General features: G+C 41.5%; 2 protein-coding genes across 9 annotated transcripts in view; both read right to left on the bottom strand.

The window, feature by feature from the left end:
• VEGFD (vascular endothelial growth factor D) overlaps positions 1–24,836 on the bottom strand; it is a 34,110-nt gene extending 9,274 nt beyond the window's left edge. The window contains exons 1-4 of one of the 3 annotated variants that reach the window (XM_077146364.1): positions 23,991–24,836; positions 7,173–7,380; positions 3,711–3,901; positions 682–830 (exon numbers count right to left, since the gene is read on the bottom strand). In XM_077146364.1, coding sequence (XP_077002479.1) covers positions 682–830; positions 3,711–3,901; positions 7,173–7,368 — 536 coding nt within the window. In that variant the 5' untranslated portion in view covers positions 7,369–7,380; positions 23,991–24,836. Of the gene's footprint in view, positions 1–681; positions 831–3,710; positions 3,902–7,172; positions 7,381–10,513; positions 11,191–23,990 lie in introns of those variants that run through there. The other 2 variants (XM_077146362.1, XM_077146363.1) reach the window with 2 other exon arrangements.
• Positions 24,837–24,948: 112 nt separating this feature from the next.
• Positions 24,949–25,538, bottom strand: part of PIR (pirin) — a 97,845-nt gene continuing 97,255 nt past the window's right edge. For all 6 annotated transcript variants that reach the window (XM_077146355.1, XM_077146354.1, XM_077146359.1 and 3 more), the window contains one exon: positions 24,949–25,305. In XM_077146355.1, coding sequence (XP_077002470.1) covers positions 25,193–25,305 — 113 coding nt within the window. In that variant the 3' untranslated portion in view covers positions 24,949–25,192. The remainder of the gene's footprint in view (positions 25,306–25,538) is intronic.

The raw sequence follows: 25,538 nt of genomic DNA, 5'->3' as shown, positions 1-25,538 counted from the left end.
TACTTTATGTTTTCAAACAGTTTTTATAATATGCCTTTCATTTATTTCTCTATATTAAATTATTTTTCTTCCAAACAATGATTTTTACCTTTAGTTTCAGAACACTTCAGGGTGTAATAATTTGTCTTATGAAGAATCACAAAATACTCTCAAGAAAAATCTAAAGTTAAATGAATTTTAAGTCATTTTTATTTAAAATAAGGAAATTCTTAAGAGGAAGGGTTAGAAAGTTGCAAAACTCAGATACTGATAGTTTTACTGCTCCTGCAAAACTACTGGGATTTTTTCTCAATTTCAATTTTTATATTCAGTAACATACAAATAGCTCACAATTTTAATGCTTGTTCTGGAATGAGGCGAGGACACAGGCCAAATTGAGGCTGGAGCAGAGTTTTCTACTTCATTAGACTAGGAATAGCAAGAACAAAGGTGTCCACAGGCAGGCATGCTGAACTCACAACCACTGAGTTCTCTGGTCCTACTGCAATAAAGCTCAAACACCTAATAAAGAATATGCTGGCTAAACAGTTATCATGAGTAGATCTGAGTCAGAAGCCAACAGATGAAGAACTTGAAGAAAAAGCAATGACTCTATAATAATCATCAAATGCGAGATTTTCTCCACACACACAGCTTTGGAAAAGGCAAGAACAAATGTAATGGAGCATAAGAAGAGCTTACTGGTCTTCTTCTGGGATCTGGATGGATCTTCTGATAATTGAGTATGGATGGCGGGGAGCTGTTGGCAAGCACTTACAACCTGTATGGTTGGCAACTTTAACAGGCACTAATTCAGGTACTGATGTCAAAGGCACAGATATCTCAAAAAGCTATAACAGAAAAAGATAGTTATGAGTACATATATATCTTTTTTAAAAAATAGTTTCTATAGTCTGAATTTTTGCCTTTGTCCTTGATGGTGGTGCCTTTAGCAAAGCTGTTCATAAGGGACAGCATGCTGGAAAGAATGCTGGGCTGGGAGTCAGAAGAGCTCGCTCAAGTATTTAAGTACAGTCAAATCTCTTAACTTTTCAGTCTTGCTGATACCCTCATAGAATGTCACTGCTGGTCCCCTTGCTCATGCTTTATAAATTAAAAGGATTAAATGAGATTATAGCTATGAAGATTCTTTGAGGTCTTGGTAGACTAGGTTATTGTTCAAAACTATTTATCCCTCCCCATACCATCTCCATTGAAAGAATATAATTTCCTTTTCCTTGACTTTGAACTCAGACATGTGGCTTTCTTTGACCAATCTGATATTAGCAGATATGACACAAGTACAAGGTTGAACTGCAGCTGCACGGCAGGGCTTGTTTTCCATACTTATGCCATAATCCTGAGAGGAGCATGATCTGATTAGCCTCTTGGTCCAAGGGATGAGACACAAGAAGCAGATCTGAACCCAACCTGAAGCTTAGAGTCAAGTCTAACCAAGCCCACCTGAGGTTAACCAAACCTCAGATATGTGAGTGAGAATAATTCATTGTTGTTTGAAGCCACTGAGTTTCAAGGTATGACGCTGCAGCATTCGGTTGTAACAGCTGACCGATTGATGCAAGATCATCATGCCCAAACTAATAATTACTGCTAACACATATCATTCTGTGTCTCCATATGCCAGACCCTGTTGTATGCACTTTCCTATTAATCTATTTAGCCCTTATAACAACATTACGGGATGGGTATTTTATTATTCTAAAACCCTGCAGGTGAAGAAACAAGATACTTAGAGAAGTTATGTAACTTACCTAATGCCACACAGCTATTACTTGAAATAGTGGGATTTATACTCTAGAGCCAGAGGTGATGATTTTAAGAATATGCATGATTGTTTTTTGAAATGAAATAGATGGGACCAGAAGTAGCAGAATGGGATCTTGGTAAATAGAATTTAGAGAAATATCAAGCACTTTGTTCCAGAGTGGCTCTCTGATGTATGAATGAATTTGAACTTGATTTTAATGTGTTGCCCATTCAGTCACCACTCTGTGTGACTGCTATTACATATTCATTTTATTTGTAAGAATGAGAGGTACTTCTTAAAAAATAAAACACTATTTCAATGTTTGAATATGCATATTTGGAAGGAAAAACTGCCATACACTTACACTTAAGTACATTCTTTGAAACTAATCATTTGTTAAGTAGAACAGTCAAAATAAAGCACTCAACTATCCATTAAGTGGAAAAAATTCATTAAAATTGTGTTTATTCAGACCTGTCAATGTGTAATGGAACTTCCAGGAGTCTAAGGAAGAGACTGTTTTTAGAGTGTTTACTTTGCATAAACTTCACCTCCTTGTGCAATTTTTCAGCTATATCCAGGGGATAACATGTGCATGAACTAAAGCCTCTAGCATTAAGTAAAGCTTTGTTTTTATTAATGGTTGATGCTTAGCCATACTTACGTAGCTTTTTTTTTTCTAACCGTCAAACAGTTGAGACCAGAACTTTCACAACTTCCAAGATTCTCTAGAATGATTTAGAAAAAGAAACTCTCCTGTTTAAGGGATAGCTTGGAGGATGCTGGAATAAAATTAAGGACAAGCTAAGCCATTTAAAAAGCAAACTGGCATTCCAGTCTTTCCATCTTATTAAGAGAATTACCATAATATGGATATATTCATTGCATATGTAGTCTTATTGGACTCTCTCTACAGCAGTGAGAAAAGTTTGGATAGGCAAATGAGAGGATTAAATGAATATATCAACATGAATGAGGAATCTATGACTTACAACCAAAAGGGATGTTGACTTACAGCTTTTTAATATTGTTTTCCTAAGTTTGTTACTACTGTTCTTGTATGCAATGTTTCTTACATTTCATAACAAAATGATAGTGATAGAAAGACAAACTTATCTATCAAGCAAGGAAACGTTAGAAGACAGAAAAGGAAGAATTATTTCTTCCACGGAGACTACAGAATTATTTTCAAAGGTCTTTTGTGCTGGAGATTCTCCATCTGTCCCTCCAGAGATACGTGTCCTCTCTCCTCCTTTCTCTACCTGACTCTGTGCCCCAAAGGCCACCTCCATGGACTGCAGCTGTGGGCCCTCAGGCCTTCCCACCCTATCTTCCACCCCCAGGCAGTGGCTGCCACTCCTCCAGCCCAGCAGCCCTCTTTTCCTCTTTCTCTCTGGGTTCCTGTAGCTTCTTCCTTTCCTTGTCTCTTCAGTCTCAGGGTTGGGAAGGCTCCCCCTTTTTGCTAGCCCCTTGTGCTTCCCATCCTCTCCTCCTTCCCCTAATCCAGTCTACACCCTCCATTAAACTCTTCTCAAGCACTCCATCTGAGCAACACATCTGTTTCCTGCCAGGAACCTAATGGATACACAGGCCAGTGTCCCTAGCTTCACTCCTTTTAACATCCTGTTCTAGTTTCTTCCTTGCAGTTTTCTGATTCTTGATGTTATAGCATTAGAGAGGCAGTAACTGCCAACAGCTCAGACTCTGAGGTTCCAGAGACCTGGGTTTGAATCTCAATTCTGCTACTTGCTAGCTCTGTGGCTTTAGATGAGTGACTCTGAGCCTCAGTTTCCTCATCTATAAGGGAGGAAAATAAAGCAGGTACCCTTTTAGCTTGTTGATTAATAAGATGATGAACACCAATCATTTAGCACAGCTCCTGGCAACAAGGCAAAGTGTAGCTGCCAACACCACCGTGCTCACCAGGGCTTTGGTGCAGGTGCACTTGCCCATGTCCTCGTACCTGTTTGGAAACATACGCTGTGCTGGTGTTGGTGCAGACGAGGCTCTCTTCGTTGCAGCAGCCGCCGCACCGGAACACGTTCACGCAGGGCGGCTTGAAGAAGGTGTTGGTGCTCCTCCCCAGCTCGGCGGCCACCTCCACGCACGTCTCCCTCGGGCTGCACTGGGTTCTCTGCCACTCGTCGTCTATAACTGCAGAGAAGAGGCCCGCGGGGACCCGCAGGTGAAAGGAGCTGGCCCGCCAGCGTGCGCCCGAAGTACGCGGAAAACAGCCCCTTTTGCGTTTTTGGTGCATGTTTATTTCATTAGACAAGAGATTTTTGTCCGTACCTTAACCAAAGATTGTTTGGGGGAAAATTAATCCCCAAATCTGTGCTCCTTCCCATCTATACTGTACTTTCATAGAATATAATTATTTTATCTCCCTTTGGTGAAGAACACTATTTCCTGCATATGACTAACTACCTTGAGTACATCTGGAAAAGCTGGCGGATAAGGAGGTACATGGAAGCAAATAAAGAAATAACACTTAAGAGCTATTTACTAAGAAATTTAAAGGATACAGCTGGATAGAACTGCTTCTACTTGAAGCCAGGTGTGAGCAGGTTGTAGCACCATCAAGAAACAGTTTCTATTGGGTGCTTACGTAGCTATAGGAGGATTAAAACCTGGCAAAAACATGAATGTAAATTTAAGTGGAACTGAACTTTCCAGAAGTTGGAGTTTTCTCATCTGCAAATGCCTGATATTGATGTTTATATAACACGATGAAATCAGTCTGTTAATTCTAAGGAAGGAGTAATAGCCTGGCCATTCTAGCTAATGTGAGGGAAACATGGAAAAGGGAAACGCCCCTGAGAATAAAAAGAAAATTACATGCATTCTCATAAAACTGTACTTGCTTTTCTTATATAGGTGTTTTTTTTCTTTCAATTAGATTTTGACACTTTGGTGCTTAATATTCTCTAAGCCTTTCTATGGATTGTTTTTGGGGAAAGATTCAATCTCATGCTAAGGACAACAGTTAAAGACTTCCACTTTGCTTACCAGGAAGTGTAGTTTATTATATGTTAGAAGGTGGGGAGGGGGGCAGATAAAGAGAATGCTTGTGGTAGGAGGTTTCTAAAATGACTCCCAAGGAATCCCACTTTCTGGGATTCACGCCCTTGTGTAATCCCCGACTTGAATGTGGGCTGCACGTAATGACTTGCTTCTAGTGGACAGAATACAGCAAAAATGATGGCATGTCACTTCTGTGATTAGGTTTAAAAAGACCAACTTCTATCTTGCTAGAAGTCTCTATCTCTTCTTCTTTCATTTATTTTTATTTTTTATTTTCTGCAGCCTTGAGTTCTTGCCTGCACTCTCCCACATGCTCTCTCTCTCAGCTTCTTGGCCTGCCTGCTTTGATGAGGCACTCCCTCATGTGGGAGAGGCCCACGTGGCAAGGAACTAAGGGGAGTCTTTGACCAACAGCCAGCAAGGAAATGAAGCCCTCAGTCCAGTAGCCCTCCAGGAACTGAATCCTGCCAGCCACCACTGAGTGAGCTTGGGGGTGGATCCCACCCTAGCTGAGCCCCAGCTGACACCTTGACTGCAGCCTGGGCGGGACCCGGAAGCAGACACTCATCTAAGCCAAGTTTGCATTCCTGACCCACAAAAACTGTGAGATAAAAATGTATTGGCCCACTACATTTTGCGGTGATTTGTTAGGTAGCAAAGCAACAGATAACTTCATTTTACTCTATGTTCAATAATTTGCACTGATCTCTCCCAATACTATTCTGAATTCCTATGCATATGGACATACTTCCACTAGAGAGGAATAGAGAGGACTGCTGCTTGAAGTATACAGATATAATATTACTGTTTGAGATCTAACTTGAGTCTTTTCATTATTCCCTTAAAACATCTTTTCTGTATCCTTTTTTTCCCCTTAATCCCAATTTTCCTCATATGTTGCTTCTTCAGTCACTGAAAACACAAAATACAAGATGTCTGAACAGCTGAGGAGCACTGGTCATACTATCCAATTGACTGAAACTTTTGGGTTCCATTGGCTTTTTCTCTTTGTATAAAACTAAGTTTTGAAAGTTGTAGCAGGTAAGATTTCAATCCAGACTGTATACAATTCTGACCAACACCACCAATGAAAGGCTCCATTAACTCTACTATTCTATACTATGATACAGCAGTCCTAAAATCCATGTCAAACACAGATTTCATTATTCGCTGCTTCTAACTAAGCTAGATGATCCCCACGTAATGAGAAGAGTCTGTTTTTTTTATGCTTGCTTTTTTTAGAAAATATCAACATCACTGGCCTTTTCTATCACCTAGTCTTGGACTGATGGTCATGCTTGTCTCCCTGTCTTCACAGCACATCTCTAGGCTCACATCAAACCTTCCTAAGGTTAGTGGGTTAGGGTCTTCTGACCTCCAGGTCAGGTCTGACCCCTTGGCTTTCTTATGCTAATTTACCACATAGAAACAATTAGAGCTTTAAACCTGCATCTAAAGCAGGTTGCAGGCCATTGTTCCATCTACCTCAATTTACTTGGAGAGTCATACACACGAACGCAAAGAACCCTGGGCACACTCATGCCTGGGTGCTGCCGGGTGACTTAGCCCTACCGACATACAGACTTCCCCACAGCCAGCGGCACGGAACTGTGAAAAAATCATTATCTTTTCTACAAAAGGAGAAAAAAGCAAAGGCAACTCCAGAGAGAAAGAAAAGAATAATTTTGGCATAGCAGTCAATTTGAATTATGCAATAAACACAATTGTTACAAATAATCATTTGTTGATCAAATCTAAAATGCCAGTTCAAAATTGCCATAGTAGCTTCTTATGTTGTTTTGACATGTCTTTCAAAAAGCTAAATACCTGCTCAGAGGCCGCACAACTCTGAGAAGCACTGTGTCCATCACGGCACAGCACAGCAGCACCATGGCTCTCTTGCAGAGACCCTCCCTGCCTTATCAGGGAACAATCATTTCCTGTAATTCAGATGTTCTGATTTTTGAGTCTGGAGTTTTGAGCATTTTGTCTAGAAGGATTCCCCCTTTCCGTTACTCTCTTAGTAATACAAGTCTCTATCATTATCATTCAGCTTCCAACTTGTACTTTTCATTTTTACTCAAGATCACTGAATTTTGAAGAAATTAAAAAGCTACACCTAGTCTGTGGGTTTCTAGCTGTGTATGTATGGCCATAAAATGTTCCTTGTTGATGGCTACATATATTTTGAAGCATTCTTTGTGTTGGTTTTTTGATCTTGAGACTGTGTGGAACATATTTTTCTGTGGAGCAAAATACAGAAAATCAGGATCCGGTACTGATATCCAAGCTGTGAAATAAAAGACCCCCTTTCCTTCTCCCTCCGACCTGCCCTACTCAGACTTTCGGAAGGAACTGGCCGATAAAGAGCAAGTGCCTCCCCGGCCACCCCCACGCGTACCTTTGAGTGTTTCGATGTCGTAGAACGTTGCCGCAAACCTGGTGGACCGATGGGATGCTGAGCGAGAGTCCAGCCCGGTAAAACCCTTGAGCTTCAGGCGGCACTGCCACAGCTTCCAGTTCTCCGAGTGTGTGATTCGCAGTAGCTCCTCCAAACTAGAAGCTGCCTTAATCTCCTGTTCCGATCGTTCTAACATTGACTGATATGCCTGATTCAAAGAAAAAAATTACTGGCTTAAAAGCAACTTACATTTTCACATTGTCTTGCTAACCTGTGCAATCATCAAAACCCATGCTGCAGCTGTACATTGCGGCAGAATGCATGGCGGTCCTCCCTGGAATGTGCTGGGTGAGGTGTCTGTCTGTGAGGCTGTTTGGTTTCCGCTCTGCTGGGTGGTGGGATGTGCAGGCTGAGGGGCTCTTTAGCATGGCTGCAGGACAGTGCTGCAAGAGCAGGGGAGAGGGGAGAGGGGAGCACCAGCTGCCTGCCGTGGGGAGAGGACACAGGGGAAACAATGATAAGCAAATGGCACTTGGAGAAAGTTTCACTGAGGGGCGTGAGATGTACATCCTCCTCCAACTCCCCTCAAAACTTTGAAGTCTGCATTATGCATCAGTGGACTGAGAGTAGGATTTTTTTTTTTTTGGTAAGATATAAGGATGGATACCGAGAGTTGCCCAAAGGTGGGGGCTCAGAAAAGAAAATGTGGTCCATGTCACATGTGATTCAGGTATGATACGATCGCTTTTAAAATTATATGTATGCATATGCATAATATATCCAAAAATATGAAGCAAATCTGAGGAGATATAAATGCAAGTATAAACAATGATTATTCTCTAGGTTAGGGATGGTCACACTATGTTGCTAGCTCCAGCCTGCTGCCTGCTTTTGTAAATAAAATTTTATCGAAACATGGCCACATCCACTCATCTCAGTACCGTCTACGGCTGTTTTTGTGCTACCATGGCAGAGCTGAGAAGTTGTGACCCAGACCTTTACGGCAGTTTTCAGAGTCTTTCAGACTCAGTCTTCCAGACTCAGAGTCCATCAGTCCTGCAGCGCCAGCTTTATGTTCTTAGTACCACTGCTGCAGATGTTTGCCCTGTATTTTGGCGATTTCATCTGTCACTGCTGTGGACTATAAAAGATTTCAAACACAAATTTACAAGGTCATCTTGCTTGGCAACTCAGATGTGTGTGTGTGTGTGTGTGTGTGTGTGTGTGTGTGTGTGAGTGTATAATAAACGTGGATGGACCTTGATGTTTGTAAGCTGAGGGAAAGGGCCAACAAAGAGGAATAAACTGAGAACACAGGCAGGAGACCTGGAGTGGGATTCAGAGGGGTTGGTGTGCCATGAGTTCCAGAGATAAGTGGATGGTTAGGAGTGGAGGAGGCCATCACCCTTCGACACAAGAGGAAGGTAGCCAGTGCCATGTGACATGGGTCTGTGACAGCGGGGTGCCTGGGAAGGCGAGTGAGCTCATGCTGATGGTTTCTCACTTCTCTGCGAAGTTGGCATCAAGACAGTTTTCTGGGAGCAAGGGGTAGAGGAAGGGTGAGCAGCACAGATGGAGTTTGTGGACTGGGCAGAGAATTTGAGCAGGGTGTGGCAGCTGCTTTATCTAATAATTCTGGGGATGAAACGGAATAATTGCTAATGTCTCTTGCAGCTCTGAAGTTCTGAGCCTCTATTAGGGCTCATTTGCCAATAGTCTCTCTTCCTGTTTATGCCATCCCTCTTCTAGCTGGATAACATAACTACTTCATATCGAATACAATCTTGGAAATAAATTTTTGTTACAACACTGTTTCCACATGAAGGTAATGGTAGCAATCAAAAGTTTTTAAAGGTTTTTAATTATGTAATAAAGGATTTTTATTCATTGAGGCAAATTTCATCCACTATCATCCATAAATACAGAATGAGTATGACTAAATAGTTCTTAAGGATTTCAATTCAATTGCAGAAATATATATATATATACATATATTATTTTTTGGCTTAAAAAAACAGGAATTTATTGGCTCACTTTGTGGAGGCTAGAATCTAATATCAAACTAACAGCAGGCCATGCCTTTGCCAAAGTCTCTAAACTTCTGGTGGTAGCTTCTGTCATTCAACCTCTGCCTCCATCACGTGGCAATTTATCTCTCCCTTTCTTCTCCTGTGGCTACTACTTCAGTGTCCAAATTTCCTTTGCTTATAAGGACTCCAGTGATACTCGATTAAGGCCCAGCCTGATTCAGTTTGGCCTCATCTTATTGGAATCTTTGAAAATCCTATTTTATAGGTTCACACTCATAGGACTGGGGTTAGGACCTGAACATGTCTTTTTGGGGGGTATTTTCCAGACTATCATATCACTGCAGAAATATTTTTAAACTATCCAACTGTGAGAATTCAGTAGAAAATATTAAGTCTCTGGATTGAACTGAAACCACTGAATGGCTCATAAGACTGGACTCACCCCCTAAAAAATGTAGTGTATACTCAAGAACTCAGAGTTATTTAAGCATACTTTTAAAGCTCATAATTAAAAACTTAGTTTGAAATAACTTAGAAAATAGAAATCTGCTATTATAAGTGGAAGCACTAAAATTTAACATAGGAGAAACCTGGCAACTAATTCACTGAGGGCATAAACTTCCGAAGGGTACAGAATGGTGGCCTGTTTCCCATAGGCTTGCAGCATTGGTTGGTTTTTATACAATCAAGTCTATGTTTTCTGTCCAAGACAAAACTAGAACTAAAAAGAAGGAAACTAGTCGCCAATACCATGGTTTTAGCTACTAAACCTTGGCCAAATAAGTTGTTCTTAATTTCTTCCTACTTTCTGAAGCAAGTACTAATCAGAACTGAAAGAATTAAAAAGCAGTTGGCAAGAGGAAGAAAGCAAAGCACAAGTATCAGATCTCTGCTTTTTATTACAGTAGCTGCCTCTTTTTTGTGGTATCCTTAAAGGTGGAATGAGTGTCTGACTCACTTATGTCCTTAATCCATATCAGATAAACAAATTTCTGAGTAATAAACACATACATACATTTGCTAAGTAGCAACTGGTCCCAGGTTTGTGACGTCTAATATTTGTAAAAACACCAAATATTTGTTTGGTAATTAACCTGAGACTGCTAGCAATTACACTTCTAAATACAAACCATTCTCTGATGTTTTGGTCATTGTTCTAGTTTGCTAGCTGCCAGAATGCACTATACCAGAAACAGAATGGCTTTTAAAAAGGGGAATTTAATAAGTTGCTAGTGTACAGTTCTAAGGCCGAGAAAATGTCCCAATTACAAGTATAGAAATGTCAAATCAAAAGCCTCCAGGGAAAGATACCTTGGTTCAAGAAGTTCAGGGCCTCTCTCTCAAATGAGATGGCACATGGCGAACACAGTCAGGGCTTCTCTCTGAGCTGGAAGGGCACATGGCGAACACAGCATCATCTGCTGGCTTTCTCATGGCTCTACCAAAAAGGGCCTCTCTCCCAAATGTTTCCTCTTTTAAAGGATTCCAGTAAGCAACTCCACCTTCAGTGGGTGGAGACACACCTCCATGGAAACCATCTAATCAAATGTTACCACCCACAATTGGGTGGGTCACATCTCATGGAAACAATCAAAATGCTCCCACCCAGCAATATTGAATGATGATTAAAGGGCATGGCTTTTCTGGGGTCCGCCACAGATTCAGACCGGCACAGTCACCCCGAGCCAGTTTCTCAACTGTGAGGCTTAACGTCTCTGGAACAAGGTTTTACCACTATTTGAATGTATACTGCTTTCTGTGGTATAATATGAGTCATTTCTCCTTTTGGTAATTTCTAAATCCACGTCATTCTCCCCTGGAGGAAGCATGGGCTTCCTCCACAGTGTCTAGCTCAGGGGTAGGCAGTACTCTCAATCAAGTGTGACCACGATGGCAGGCAAGCTGTTTGAAAGGGTTTAGTGGCCTAGTTTATAGGAAGAAGTTGAAAGTGTCCATGCGGTAGAGAAGTCGAAGGCCTTCTCTGCTCCTACTTCTTGGGAGCCTCAACTTCTATCCTGTCTCTCTCCCCTCCCCCCCCCCCCGAATATCAAGTCAAGTAACACACTCAAAGGGTGAACATCAGCTTGATTTGGGGATATCAGGGAGCCCCAACAAAAAAAAAGTATGAAGGTCACCTCCACTGGGGCCCACAACAAGTTTGGGAGGGGCTGGGAAATGAGATTAGGAAGAGGGGTTGGCACAGTGAGCTGCCGCTTCGTACCCACTGGGCTGGCTATAATCGGAAGACAGATGATAATACCTGCTGGGGAGGATGCCGAGCAACGGGACCCCTCAGATTTTGCTGATGGGATTCGAAAATGGTGCAGTTACATTGGAAATGTTTAGCAGGTAATTTAGAAGTTGAACATAAATTTACCATATGGCCCATCAAGTCTACTCCTAAGTGTCTACCCAAGAGACTGAAAATAGATGAGTGGTTTCCTGGGGTTGGGAGTGGGAAAGGGGATTAATTGTAAAAGGGCACAAAGGACCTTATAGGGAGGTTGGCTGCACTACTCAGTAAATTTACTAAAAATCATTGAATTGCTTAAAACAGGTAAATGGATAAATCTTATAGTATGGAAATTTTATCTCAATATAGTTATTTTTAAAATAAAAAAGGATTGGAGGCTTGAAGGCCAGGCTACTTGAACCCAATTTGGGAGGCAATGGAAAACAGGGTTGAACAATGGAATACTACTGAACATGCATCCCATTGGCTTGTCCTTTTGTTCATTTCTCCTTTTTTTTGGCCTTAGGCCACACTGTTCCCTCTGCCCTTTGTCTAGCTGAGCCTTTCTCAGCAAAACCACCCCCACCCCCACATCCTCCACCCCCAATTCTGGTCTCTCTGTCACATGGATTTCCAGTATTCCGGCTTCCTCCTTCCCACTGACAGGGATGAATTATTCGTGGTGTTTTTTGCTTAGTGCCTACCTTTCCCACTGAGTTGTAAGAGCCCCTTGAGCCATAACGGTATCTGTCTTATCCACAGAAATAGTAAGAGCTAAAAGAAGTATTTATTAACTGTATGAATAAATAAATTGACTCACCAAAAGCCATAGAAAATTTAACCCGGGGATTATTCACTTATTCAGACCACATCGCGCATCTCCGGGGTCTCTTCCTCCAAGTGTTCTCTTTCCAGGTCCAGATTAAATGCCACTTCTGCCATAGAGGGCTCCGTGATGTCCCTAGCTCCCACTCTATTATTTATGGACAAAACACATCTCCCTCACTAGCCCGAGGTATCCTTAAAGGTGGAATGAGTGTCTGACTCACTTATATCCTTAATCTATATCAGACAAACAAATTTCTGAGTAATAAATACATACATACATTTGCTAAGTAGCAACTGGTCCCAGGTTTGTAACGTCTAATATTTGTAAAGAGCAGTGTTTCTCAAAAGTTAATGTGCATGCCAATTAGCTGGGGATCTTGAAAAAGTGCAGATTTTGATGCAGAAGGTCGGGGTGAGACCCAAGATGTTACATCTCTAACCTGCTCCTAGGTGACGCCGATGCTGCTGGCTTGCAGACTACATTTTGTGAAGTGAGGATTTGGAGCAGAGGTTCTCAACCTTGACTTCACCCTGAACCTACCAGGGAAGAATCTTCAAAGAAATGCTGATACTGGGCCCTATCCTCAGAAATTGTCACTTTATGGGCCTGGGATACACAGCTTGGGGAAGCTGGATGAGGGGTATACAGGAACTCTCGGTACTATCTTTGCAACTTTTCTGTAATTCTGAAATTATTCCAAAATAAAAGATCTACTTTAGAAGATCCCTTTTAAAAAAAAAAACCTTTTTAATTGTATAATATAACATATATACAAAGCAAAGAAAGAAAAAAGCAATAGTTTTCAAAGCACTCTTCAACAAGTAGTTACAGGACAGATTCCAGAGTTTGTCATGGGCTACCATAAGATCCTCTCAAATTTTTCCTTCTAGCTGCTCCAGAATATAGGAGGCTAGAGGGCTTAAATACTTTTTTATCATCACACTTGACTTTTTTTTTTTTATCTAAAAGACCCCTTTGAGTTATGCCTTGGGTTCAAAATCTTTGTATAAGTATCTTGCTGAACTGGACATTTAAAGCCTTTTTTAAACTCAACACGCCTGATTCACTGTTGGCAGACCAGTTTTCAACTTGGATGACTTTTTCAAGTTTGAAGATCAACAATATTGTCGTCTAGGCTAAATGGCACGAGGAGGTACAGGCTGCCTTATTGTGAAACCCTGCTGAACCCCAGGCTAAATTGCTATTCCTAAGGACCCAAACAACTCATTTCCCGAAACAGATTTTAAAATAATAGGTACTGCTTTTACCTACTGGTATTCAACACAGAAGTATAAATTATAATTCTTTCTCAAGGTAGTCCTATAGAATACCTTAAAGAAAGCAAGAATAAGAAGACAAACCTGATGCCAAAGGGGAGGATGGCTTTGGGGTACCTGGCTGGCTTCAGATCCTGGCTCTGGACTGGCAGGCCTTCAGCAAGGAATTTCTGAGTGGGGACCCTGACTATTTACCTTACACAGTTGTCAAAAGTCTTTCTTGGGTCAATCCGATCTCATGCCATAAAGAACTCTCCTGTTCAAGATACGGAAAAGGAGACCAGCATTATGAAATTTCCCACTGGACTGCTTGAGAGTTGTGGGTCCAAAATCATGTTTCCAAGCCTTTTCAAAAGGGTTGCTGCTATTTTCTTTGTCAGACTGCAGCAACAATAATATGTCTTCCGGAAGTTTGGTTATGAGGGAATATCTGCCAGAATGCAACACACCAGAGACGGATTGGCTTTTAATAAAAGAGGATTTATTTCATTAGTTCTTCAGAGGAAAGGCAGCTAACTTTCATCTGAGGTTCTTTCTTATGTGGGAAGGCACAGGATAATCTCTGTTGGACTTCTCTCCAGGCCTCTGGGTTCCAACAACTTTCCCCAGAGTGATTCCTTTAATCTGTTCTAGTTTGCTTGCTGCCAGAATGCAACACACCAGAGACGGATTGGCTTTTAATAAAAGGGGATTTATTTCATTAGTTCTTCAAAGGAAAGGCAGCTAACTTTCAACTGAGGTTCTTTCTTACGTGGGAAGGCACAGGGTGATCTCTGCTGGCCTTCTCTCCAGGCCTCTGGGTTCCAACCACTTTCCCCAGGGTGATTTCTTTCTGCATCTCCAAAGGCCTGGGCTGAGCTGAGTGCCGAGATGAGGTATGCTGAGCTGCTTGGGCTATGCTACATTGCAAGCACCAGCCAATTAAGTCAAACATCATTCATTGCAGCAGGCACACCTCCTAGCCAACTGCAGATGTAATGAGCAACACATGAGGTTCACGTACCATTGGCTCATGTCCACAGCAACAGAACTAGGTGCCTTCACCTGGCCAAGTTGACAACTGAATCTAACTACCACAGTGGTAGATAGAATTTGTGTATCTAAATATCCAGAAGCTTTTGAGTGAGCTATGGAGGGAACATGTTTCACACAACTTTCCCTAGATTTGTTTAACAATTCAATAGTGTCGCCTGGGGGCATGGTTCTCAGTCCTCACCCCTCTTAGAGTTCAGGAGAACAGCAGTCAGCAATTTCCCTTTGTGGTGGGTTTGGAGAAATGGATTAGGTTGCAGTACAAATAGTTCCATTTTTCTTCCACCTCTTAGCAACTTCTGTTTCACCAGAAGAGGATTTTGCATTTCATCTATAACTTGATATTTAAGCCTCAGCTGAAACCACCCAGGTTTTCCTGGTTTAGGGTCCAAGTTGTACTGACTGGCTCCCAGCTGTCCTCCAAAGATGATGTCTCCCTCCCTCTCCATTTCCCCGTATCATTCCCCCACCTGTCGAGGCATCATCTCAGGTCGTGTAAGTGGAAGTTTTGTGACTTCTGCTCCCATAGCTCCCAAGTGGAAATAATATCTGGACATCCCAAAGGAAGCTTTGCCTAACATCATAAACCACTCTTTGTCTGGACAGACAGCTTATTGTAGAGAAGAGGGCTTGGATGCAAGTAGCTCAGAACGGGCTCTGAATGGTAAAGCACTCTGGAAACTGGTGGCAGATTCTTTATGAAGTTACACGTAGACTCACCATATGACCCAGCAATCCCACTCTGGGGTACTGACTTATGAGAAATGAAGACTTAATGTTCACATAAAAACCTGTACCCAAATGTTAAGACTAGCTTTATTTGTAACAGCCCCCAACCGGAAACAACCCAAATGTCCTTCAATGGGTGGATGGGTAAACAGACCGTGGCCCTTCCATGGCGTGGGATACTACTTAGCAATAACAAGGAATGAGCAATTGGAATGTGCAACAACTTGGATGGACCTCAAAGGCCTCATGCTGAGCAAAAGACCATTTCAAAAGATGACATATTGTATGATTCTATTCCTATGACACTCTCAAAAAATTGGAATGATCAGTGGCTTCCAGGAGTTGGGGGTGGGGTGTGATGATAAAAGGTTAACATCAGGGGGGTTTTAAGAGGGATGGAAGAGCTCTATAACCTAATCATGGTGGTGGTTACCCAAGTCTATGTGCATGTGGCAAAATTCATAAAACCGAGCCCCCAAAGGAAAAAAATGTCAATTCTACTGCATGTTACTTAAAAAAATAATATAAGCTGGTTTAGAATGCAGACTGCTCCTTTTTTGCTATTTGACAGTAAATTACTTAACTTCCTTAAATCTCTGTTTCCTTGTTTATAAAGTGGCAATGTTAATAACATCCCACTCATAGAGCTGATGGGAAGACTCTGTGAGTTTGCATGTAGGAAGGAGTCAGGTATCAAGTAACACTCAATAAATGCCTATTTCCTTTCGCAGCGGCGGGTCATCTGGTGTTATGTGTTGGGGTTTGGGGGTTTGTGCTTTATGACCCTTGGCATCTCTTGTAACCAGAGAGGTGAGTTTGAAAAGAGCCAGGCAGGGCAACTCCAAGCATAGTAAATTAAAACAAAAAAAATTTCCAGCTTAAACAAAGGACAAATCTTAAAAAAAAATTAATTCTTGCAGGTATTTTCAGATGAAAGGCCAATTCAAAGCATCTGCCCAGGCTTTACATATGTCTATATAGATGAATGACAAAAACAAAACAAGACAAAACAAAACCAAACCCACTTCCTAATGTTTGGCTTTAGTGATTAGGGTCTGGCTGTCCCCAGAGCAGATGGCAACAAATGGTACAGGAGGGCATCCCAACCATGGGCAGGGCAGGAGTGTGCACACCTGCTAACAATTACTGCTGTGGCTGCTTAGATGGAACCTGCCAAGGGCCTGGTCTTGCTCCTCTGAAACCCAGAAAGCCTGGTAGTCTGGCGGGGCGGGGAGGGGGAGGTGCCCTCCTTTTCAAGGCCTCAGGCTACTGGAGGCTCAGGTGGTTCTTTTACTTATGCAGTTCTATATTTAAATGCAGATATGAGAAGTTCAGGGTGTTTAAACTTAGAGGAAAGAAACTACAAATGCAGGAATAGTGTGTGTGCATGTGTACAAACATGTTTGAGCGTGTGCAAACTTGTATGAGTGCGCATGTGCATGTGTGTGCATTGCTGCTGGATGTTTTAAGGGGATAGTGGTGGCTAAGAAGACTGGAATCTGCACATTCTTCAGTTCCACAAAGAGTATAGGTGGTTTCTTCCCCAGCCAAATGATCCAGTATTTCAGGAAATGTCTAGGTCCCTTTTATATTTGTTGCAAATCCGTGCCCTACTGAAATGACTCTGCTACCATTTGATTCAGCGATGTGAGGAAACGTGGAGGCAGATGGGTACGGGATGGGTTTGAGTAGCAAGACAGTCCAGATCCTCTAAATAGATGCTCTGAATAACCCAGGAGGATGGATTCCTGAGGTCTCTTCTAATTCCTTCATCACTGATCTCAAAGATCAAGAGCCAAGGAAATAACCTAAACCCTGGGTGGTGATTAGATTATTGTTCAAAAAATAGATGCTCCCTCTCCCCCACCTCCCTGAAGAGGGAGCATATTTCCCAGTTCCACTGATGTTGGGCAGGTAACCTGCCATGACCAACGGAGTGTTACAAGACACGATGCAAGCAGAGGTGCGAAATGTGCTTACGACTGGGCTGTTCTCCATTTCCGCCATCATTGTGAGAACTTGCTTGTTTACTGGTCCAAGGAGGATGAGAGACATGTGGGGCAGACTTTCCCTGAACCTGTGGCTTGGAGTCCCAAGCACAGCCAAGACCAGCCTACGCCCTTTAACTCCCAATTGACCCACAGATACGTAAATGAGAATGTTATTGATGTTTTAAGCCATTAAAATCTGGACTGCTTTGTTACTCAGCGTTATCGTGGCAAGCATTAACTGATCCAGCCTTATTTCTGCCTAATCCATTCAATGGGTAAAGGATTTTTACGTAAAACCTCAATGTCCTAACTACAAGGCAGTCCTGCTGTGCCACCAGCAATCAGCAGAGTGTACCTTTTCATATCTCTTCCTAAAGGAGCTGTAGTGGGGTCACATCAGCAGCTACTAATTGCCTTCTTATCTTCCTCACCAACATCCTCTGTGTTGTCTACGATGCCCAATGATGTCTAGTCTTGCTGTGACCATGCACTTATGAACCAAGCACACCATTGCAAAGGCTGCTTTTACTTTCTCATCTCACGCTTTTCTTTTTGGAGGGCCTTTTATTTTTGATGAACTCAGGATATTCGTCCAATCCAAACTACACTCTTCCTAACTCTCCAGAATGTTAAAGCAAAAACAAGACATTTGCCATAGGAATATTTGGCACATGTCATCGTCTCTCCAGAAATGATTTTATCCCAACCTAGATTTCAGAAAGGCAATAGTTTTCTCTAACATGTGAGTGTTGTACATTTTATGGTAATACTTGATGAATGACAAAAAGAGACTCATTCTAAAAATCTACCTGATTACTTGAAGTTTCAGGCATTAAATTTATCCTTCCATAGGCCAAATTGAATTCTTTGTCTGTTAGTAAGACATGCAAATGACTGAGACATCTTTATTTTATAAAAACATGATTTCTACTCATGTGCCTGGCACATGGTAGACATTCCACAAATATTACTGAACCGAATGTATGGCTTGCCTTTTCCCAGGGAGAAGGAACTTCCTGAAGCAGCAGAGGAAGGCTGCATGTCTTCCTTGAGCAGATGCTACCCCACGAGCTCGGTGGTTAGCAAGCACGAACAAGCACAGTTGTTTCTAATCTTCACTAAAGTCGTTCTGTATGAAAACCTGATTTTCTAAGGAAGCATGGGTTCTTCCACGTGTTCAAGAGGTGTGGCTGAAATGAGTGATTTTTTTCCTTCATCTGTCTCTTCCTGACCCTCCCAAGCTGTCTCCATACAATTAGTTTTCCAGCATTGCTGTAAGATGGGGAATGTTTTTGACTTGCTACAGTCAAAGGTATGTATGTTCAGAAGCATCTGGAAACATCTGGAAGCATCTGGACATGATCAAAGTCGAATGTATTAGACATAAATGAATGCTACTTAGCAAATATTTTTAGCTTTCTGCCTTCTGAGCACTTAGTGGCCCTTGTGGCTGGATGGGGCAGTGATCACGGGGCTGTGGCCAGAAGTGATGGATGTCACTTCCATGCCAGAGCATTTAACTGCCAAGGTGAGCCTCTCTGGGTCTCTCTTTCCCTCTGCCATGGTGACTCACAGGATTCAAGATGTGAATTGTCAGCCAGCTTCTTCATGACATGGTGTTGACCCCAGATGAACCTGGATTCCCTGGGGCATGAGTAAGAAATAAACCTCTGTTGTTTATGAGACACCAAGATTTGGGGGTTGTTGGTTATTGGTCCAATCTGACTGATGAAGTATTTGATCAAAGTAGTCTGCCATTGTTGACCACATCTTCACAAGCCACCTTACATGAGAGGAAGACAGAGAGAGGGCTTCTCCAGGATCTCAAGAGTGAAGGAACGTATCGAGGTGTTCAGGTTTTGTCTGGGCCCGCTGTGCAGCCAGATGCCACTTTGCCCATCTCTCTTTGTATGACCACCAGGCGGGAATAATGGGCTAACGTGACTTCCTTCTAGACCTTTGATTTCTAGAAGGCAATGCCTAATAGGAAGGCTTGTAGCTGGAAAGACACTGGAGGATTCTTTGATACCTCCACTCAAATCCTGTCCTATCCCCACAAGGCAAGTAACATAGGTTGAGTTTACTGACTTTGAAAAAGTGCTTTAGAATACAAAAAAATTAGGAACTCAGACAAGTCATTGTGAAAATAGATGTTTCCAAGCAAGGTATCTCATAATCCTAGGAGACTAGTCCATCCATCCAGTCAACAAATACTTTATTAGTAATTTCTCTGTTCCAGGATTTGAACAAGGTGATTGGGACACCACAGTAAACAAGACCATGAAGCGTTCCTGTTCTAAAAAGCTTTTGGTCTAGTGGATAGTGAAAAAGCAATAAACTTGTACACACAAGCAAATAAAAACTTTCAGGTACTGATGTGTACCGTGAAGAAGATACACCAGTGCAGTGATATAGAGCAGGGGTCAGCAAACCCCAACCCATGGGCCAAACCCTAACTCATGGCCTGTTTTTGTATGGTCCATGAGCTAAGAATGATGTTTACATTTTTAAATAATTGAAACAATCCAAAAGAAGATTATTTCATAACACATGAAAACTAGATAAAATTGAAATTTTAGTATCCATAAATCAAATTTTATGGGAGTACAGCCATGCTCTGTGTGATCTGCCTTGTTGACTTCTCCAACTGTAACACCTGCAACTCTCGTCCCCGCTCACTTCACTCCAGCCACACCGGCCCCCTGGCTGATACCCTAACACCCAAGCCCACTCCCTGCCCCCCCACAGCTGTCACGCCAATAGTTCTTCCTTCCTTCAGGGGTCTGCACAAATCTAACCTTATCAGAGAGCTCTCCCCAACCCTTTGCCCTCTCCCCCTACTTGGGTTTCTTCATGGCACCTAGCACCCTGATAGGTGATGGATTTGCAAACTGTCTGCCTTCACATGCTGCATTTAGAATATCAGCTCCATGAGCGCTAAAACATCGCCTTATTTTCTGCTGCATTCCCAGCACCTAGATCAGTGCCAAGAACATAGTAGGTGCCCAATAAATACCTGTTGAAAAAAAAATGAATTTTCGAACATTGGAAAGTTCTAATGAGGGACAAGGGAGGTTCTTTATCAACTAGGAAATCATGATCAGCCAAGCCTCTCATGGTGCAGGGGTATTTGGGGTATCTTGCTTTATTATGCCCTAGAATCTTGGCAGTGACTATAAGAACAAGTAGCAGGGGAAGAGAGAAAAATGGGCTTAGCACCATAAAAGCAACCTAAGAAGAAGTATTCTCATATCTGATACACAGCTCAGTCACATTTCCGATTATATAACATTCGTCACCCTCTCTGCCGGCCTTAAGTGATAAGAAAAAGTTGGGCTTAGAAATGTGATCAGAAACCATTTTACCATCATCTGAGTGGCTCTTTATTTGGCACCTCTGTCCAACTGTGGTAATATAAATATGCTGGGGACTTCCCGATCTAGATCCTGATCTAGATCAGGATTTTTAAATAAAAAAATAAGTCATACAAGGAAGCATTATATTCAAGATAAAAGATGCAGGGGGTTCTATTGTACCCTGGGCTCCAAAAGAATGTCATGGCTGCAATTGCCAGTTAAAAGTTATTAACTAGATTGGAAGAAATCTGCACACAGAAGCATATAATTCAACACATTAAATGACAAGGACATAAAGAAGAAATTAATGAAAAATGTTTCAGATGCCTTTAAAGGACTACGACTAATAGAAAGGTGTGCAAGAACTTACTGGACCATCTGACTAGCAACCAAGTCAATGGACTATCCTGTGTGTGGCTTTGTGGGTGGACGCTTTGCTTCCTGGAGTTGAATAGGAAGGTGCCCCTTGGTCCTTGTTTATTCAGGAGAAGGCAAGTGACACCAAGGTCATGAAATCTGGTAAGCCACGTGCTTCTCATGAAAGTTAGAGATAGCTAACATTCCTGTGGCTCTTGGAATTATTCCAGTCTTACACAGACTTTGGATGACTCTAACACCCAGCAAGATTCTTCCACCATGAAGGTAAGAAAGAGGGTGGATGAAAGGTAATATAGAGAAAGATGAAGAAGATAGAATAAATATTGCCAGAAAAGGGTTGAGAAAGACTTTCACACCTGGAATTATTCCTTTATCAAGATATTGATATATCTGTATTGGTGATTTTGAAAAATTTTATGAAGCTTGGCTTCCCTTAGTGGCTTAGGAAGGCTCTAAGATCCTTGCTGATAAGAAATGTTTCTCAAATCATCCAGAAATAGTGCTGGCTAGAAGGTTGATGTGAACTGCAAGATAATGAGGTTGAAGTTGCAGATACTTATTTACCAAATACCCAAAGTCGCTATGATATTGTACTCAAGGCTGTCACATACCAATGTGTGTCTATGTGGGCGGGTCCCAAGAGTTGAGCAGTACACAAGCTGTGCAACTATATATAACTGTCCCAAATGTACTAAGAAAAGCTGGAGAAAAGAGGAATAGAAATAAATTTCACATCTAGGCAGTTAATCTGATTCTACCAGTGAACCAAGTATAGGCATTGAGTTAACCTTATTTCTAGATGAAAACGTATTCTGCTTAACTGAGAAACTTAGCTGAACAGTATATATAATGGATTCAAGTTGAGGCTTCCAAACAGATTTGTCTCAGTTTGTATCATTCATGCACTGCAGGACCCTAAAAGCTATCCTTCCAAGCACAAGTGGTCAGACGAATGAAATCAGGATGTCTACATTCAAATGATATTCAGAGTGACTGACCAGAGCAGTGGGTACTGTTGGCATGGGTGCTGTAGAAAAAAATAGTTACAGATTCCTATAACTGCAGCAGAGATGCCTCTAGTGTAAGATGAAACACTGGGCAATGTTTAAGGCCAGAGAGTGAGGATGTGGGAAAGGGCAACCTACAGCCAGGCTTGCTGCCACCACCCATCCTGGACAAAGGCTGTTTGAAGACAGGAGGGTGGAGGGAAGAGCACAAAAACCCCCCAGGAATATTCAAGTCCCGGTGTCCTAAATCATTAACATTCTGAATATACTTTCATACTGAACTTTAATCAAGAAGAATATTAACATTAAGAAGCATATTTCTTAAGATTCTATTTTCAGGGGAAATGGACGGATATAATCAATATGATATACCTCATTATACCTCACCACTCAGTCACATCTATGCCTAAATTTCTGTTGAACTCTAGGCAACTCTTTCCTTCAAAGCAGAAAGATTTAATTTAGCTGGAGGGTTGGGGATATAAGCTCAGTATATGTAGCTTCACATTTAAAAAGAATTTCTGATATATTTGGAAACAAACAAACAAACCCTAATAATATCACTAATGTTGCATCTTCCCTGTATAAGGATGTTTTCCATCACAGGTAAATTCGACTGCTTTCCTGCAGTGCACCATCAAATAAATTGCAATCTTAAAAGTTAAACTGGAAACATTCAAAGCTTCAGTATGCCAAGGACATCTAAAGAATCCTTGGTGTTTGTGCTCTTTAAGAGAGCTTAACCACCTAAAGACCATTTCTTATTTCAAACAATTCAGTTTCTCTTGTACCATCGAATAAATGGATATTTAAGATGTAAAACAGAAAGATGTTAAAATTTGATGAGCCCAGAATATGGAAATAATTCCTGAGTTAAAAATACTGAACCACCTGAAAAGCCTTACTTGCCTCAAACAAGTCAGATCTCACCCTCCCTCCTGTTATGTGTACTCAAAACTGATTCCCTTTTACCTACAGTCTGGCTGCTGGCAGTAAAATAATACCACAGATATACTGTATATCTGTTCATGTACACCTATCTACCCACCTACCTACCTATGCTTTATACATAAAGAGAGTATGAATTTTTTCACTGCACAAGAACCAGTTTCCTCCATCGGGGGAGATGTCCCTCCAGTGGGAACACACGTCCTAACGACAGCTACAGACACTCGAGCCCACATTTGCTTGTCTGCTCATGGCCAGAAATCCTAAATCAGTAATAACTTAGCACCACTTCAATCAAAACAGTTAAATGTGAATCATTTTCAAGATAAAAATCTTTTTAAAAAACAATGTAATCTTTGAAATACATATAATTGGGCACACACTACTCTAGCGGTAATGTCCCAACTCATTTTATTTTTGCATTACTCTGAGTTCGCTGGCTCTACCTGATGTTTGTACACTCAAGTAGGCTGGATTTGATTATTGTTGGATTTTATATGCCTTACTAAAAACAGAACAACTTCTGAGAAGTCATTTTTCTGGATGGTAGCAATGGACAATTTGCAAAACCAGATCAAAAGCATCTGCAGAAAAGCACTGTAATTTGGCATTCTCAGAAGAAATAAACTAACCTTTGCTGCTCACAAACAAACAGAAAATAATGATAAACAAAGTTATCCGTGTTATAAAAGAAAATCAGTGCTTCATTAGAAAAGCACTGACATTTGCATATACAACTGAGGGGAAATAGTCCTGTCTGAAAAAAATGCCAGAATGTGCACATTCTATCACACCCCAGAAAAACCCCACCTCATTTTCAGACACTCATGGCAAGCATTGTAAAGTAAGTCAAAGAAATAAAATAGTCACTAACAAATTCAGGATACACCCTGTCTACTACAGGAGTTTTTGCATTTTTTTAGTTTCAAGAATAGTAGGGACAAAGAAAGAAAGCCCTCTATCTAAACCCGTAACCAAAATCCTCATCACATTACAAATTGTGCTCACCTACCTTCACTGGTCCATGTTCATAACTGGAGCCCTGCACCAGCTGCACGTAAGACATCATGAAAATATTCACCACTGCCCACTGTGCATACATTTTGAATATTTTAATATCCATTGACTGTCAGGCAGTTGACATCAGGCAGCTAGAGAAAATTGTGTCAAAAGGCATTTCTTCTCCAGAAGGAAAGTTCAAAACCCCACGACTTCACATGGAAAAAACCCAAACAATCAGTTGTGATCAAAAGCCAATGAAACAACTTGAATTAGGCAAGGTACGTTTTTGCATAATCCTGGGGGGGGGGCAGGGAGAGAAAGAAGGATGAAAAAATTAAAATGCCCTCATGGTCTCAAAAATAATCAGGAAGTGGACATGTCTTCAATCTGAAATTGTCAAGCACTCTAAATCCATTTCACGTCCAGCAAATTAAAAAAAAAATCTCTCAACACTATACTGCTGGTTGCAGAAAGGAGGTGATGCAGCCACCAGTGTTTGGAGCTACAGAAAGCTGGAACCAAACTCTGGATTAAAACATTTTTCACAACCTTCATGGAAGCTTGCAGAAGCATGTGTCTTAAATCTGACGCAGACTTTGGCAGAAAATGCAGGGAAGTCTTGGCGGTAATCCTGTTGCATCCCTACCAATAGCTGGGCAGTTTGAAAACTGACTTAAACGCCCAGGACTGCTGTTATTTTAAAGCAGATAACCTGTAACATGAAACCCCAGCACTGCAGTCTTGACTTCAGCTGTTTTAAAGCAATCAAGTTGCTCAGGAAGGGACCTCAGACACTCACATCTACTGCCAATGACACACAGAAAGCAATCAAATACACTTTAAAACCCCACACATGCACACAAATAACACAAACATGCATATGTGCAAAAAAACAGACATACACCACAGGATTTTTTTTTCTTTCATAGAAGCTTAAGTAACAGGTGAAAATGAAGAACACGGATTTTCAAAAAAGTAATGGTTAGGTTTATTTGCAGGTTTCTGGAGGTGCCACCAAATATCCCACATACACTGCTATAAAAAAACATGTTATTGAGTTAGGGTGGACATCATTATAAGTACCGGCTACATCGGCTTTGGAACTTGAATGCACTGAACAGACGCCGTAAATTGCAAATTCTAGGAGTGAACAGATGCCACAAACTGCAAATTCTAGGAGGCAGTGAGACCTGCTCTTGTGCTCGGCACTAGTTTCCAATCTGTGATTTCCAGGTTTTGGCCCTTTCAAACCCATTTTTGCCATTTCTGAAATCAAGAATGGCCTGAGAAATCTCTTCATCAGTGTTCATCACAAATGGACCTAGGGCAGAGAAGAGACATTCAGAAAGTTCCAGTGATGTCATTGTCCTCTACCACTAGAAATGGCCCCACTTCTCTGTGGCTCTTTATTTGAAACAAAATCCAGTCATATATGAATGGTAAAAGGCTGCTTTTGCAGTGTTTAACCACCGAGGACTGTAATATGAGTTTCTTGACTGGGATTGTGTGTGATCAGATTATCAAGACCACATTTCAGTTAAATAAATGCAGATG

Source organism: Tamandua tetradactyla, chromosome X (assembly GCF_023851605.1).
Source record: "Tamandua tetradactyla isolate mTamTet1 chromosome X, mTamTet1.pri, whole genome shotgun sequence".
In the NCBI taxonomy this organism is placed as follows: Eukaryota; Metazoa; Chordata; class Mammalia; order Pilosa; family Myrmecophagidae; genus Tamandua; species Tamandua tetradactyla.
The sequence above is the reverse complement of the archived record's forward strand: the minus strand, read 5'-3'. Positions and strand labels throughout refer to the sequence as shown.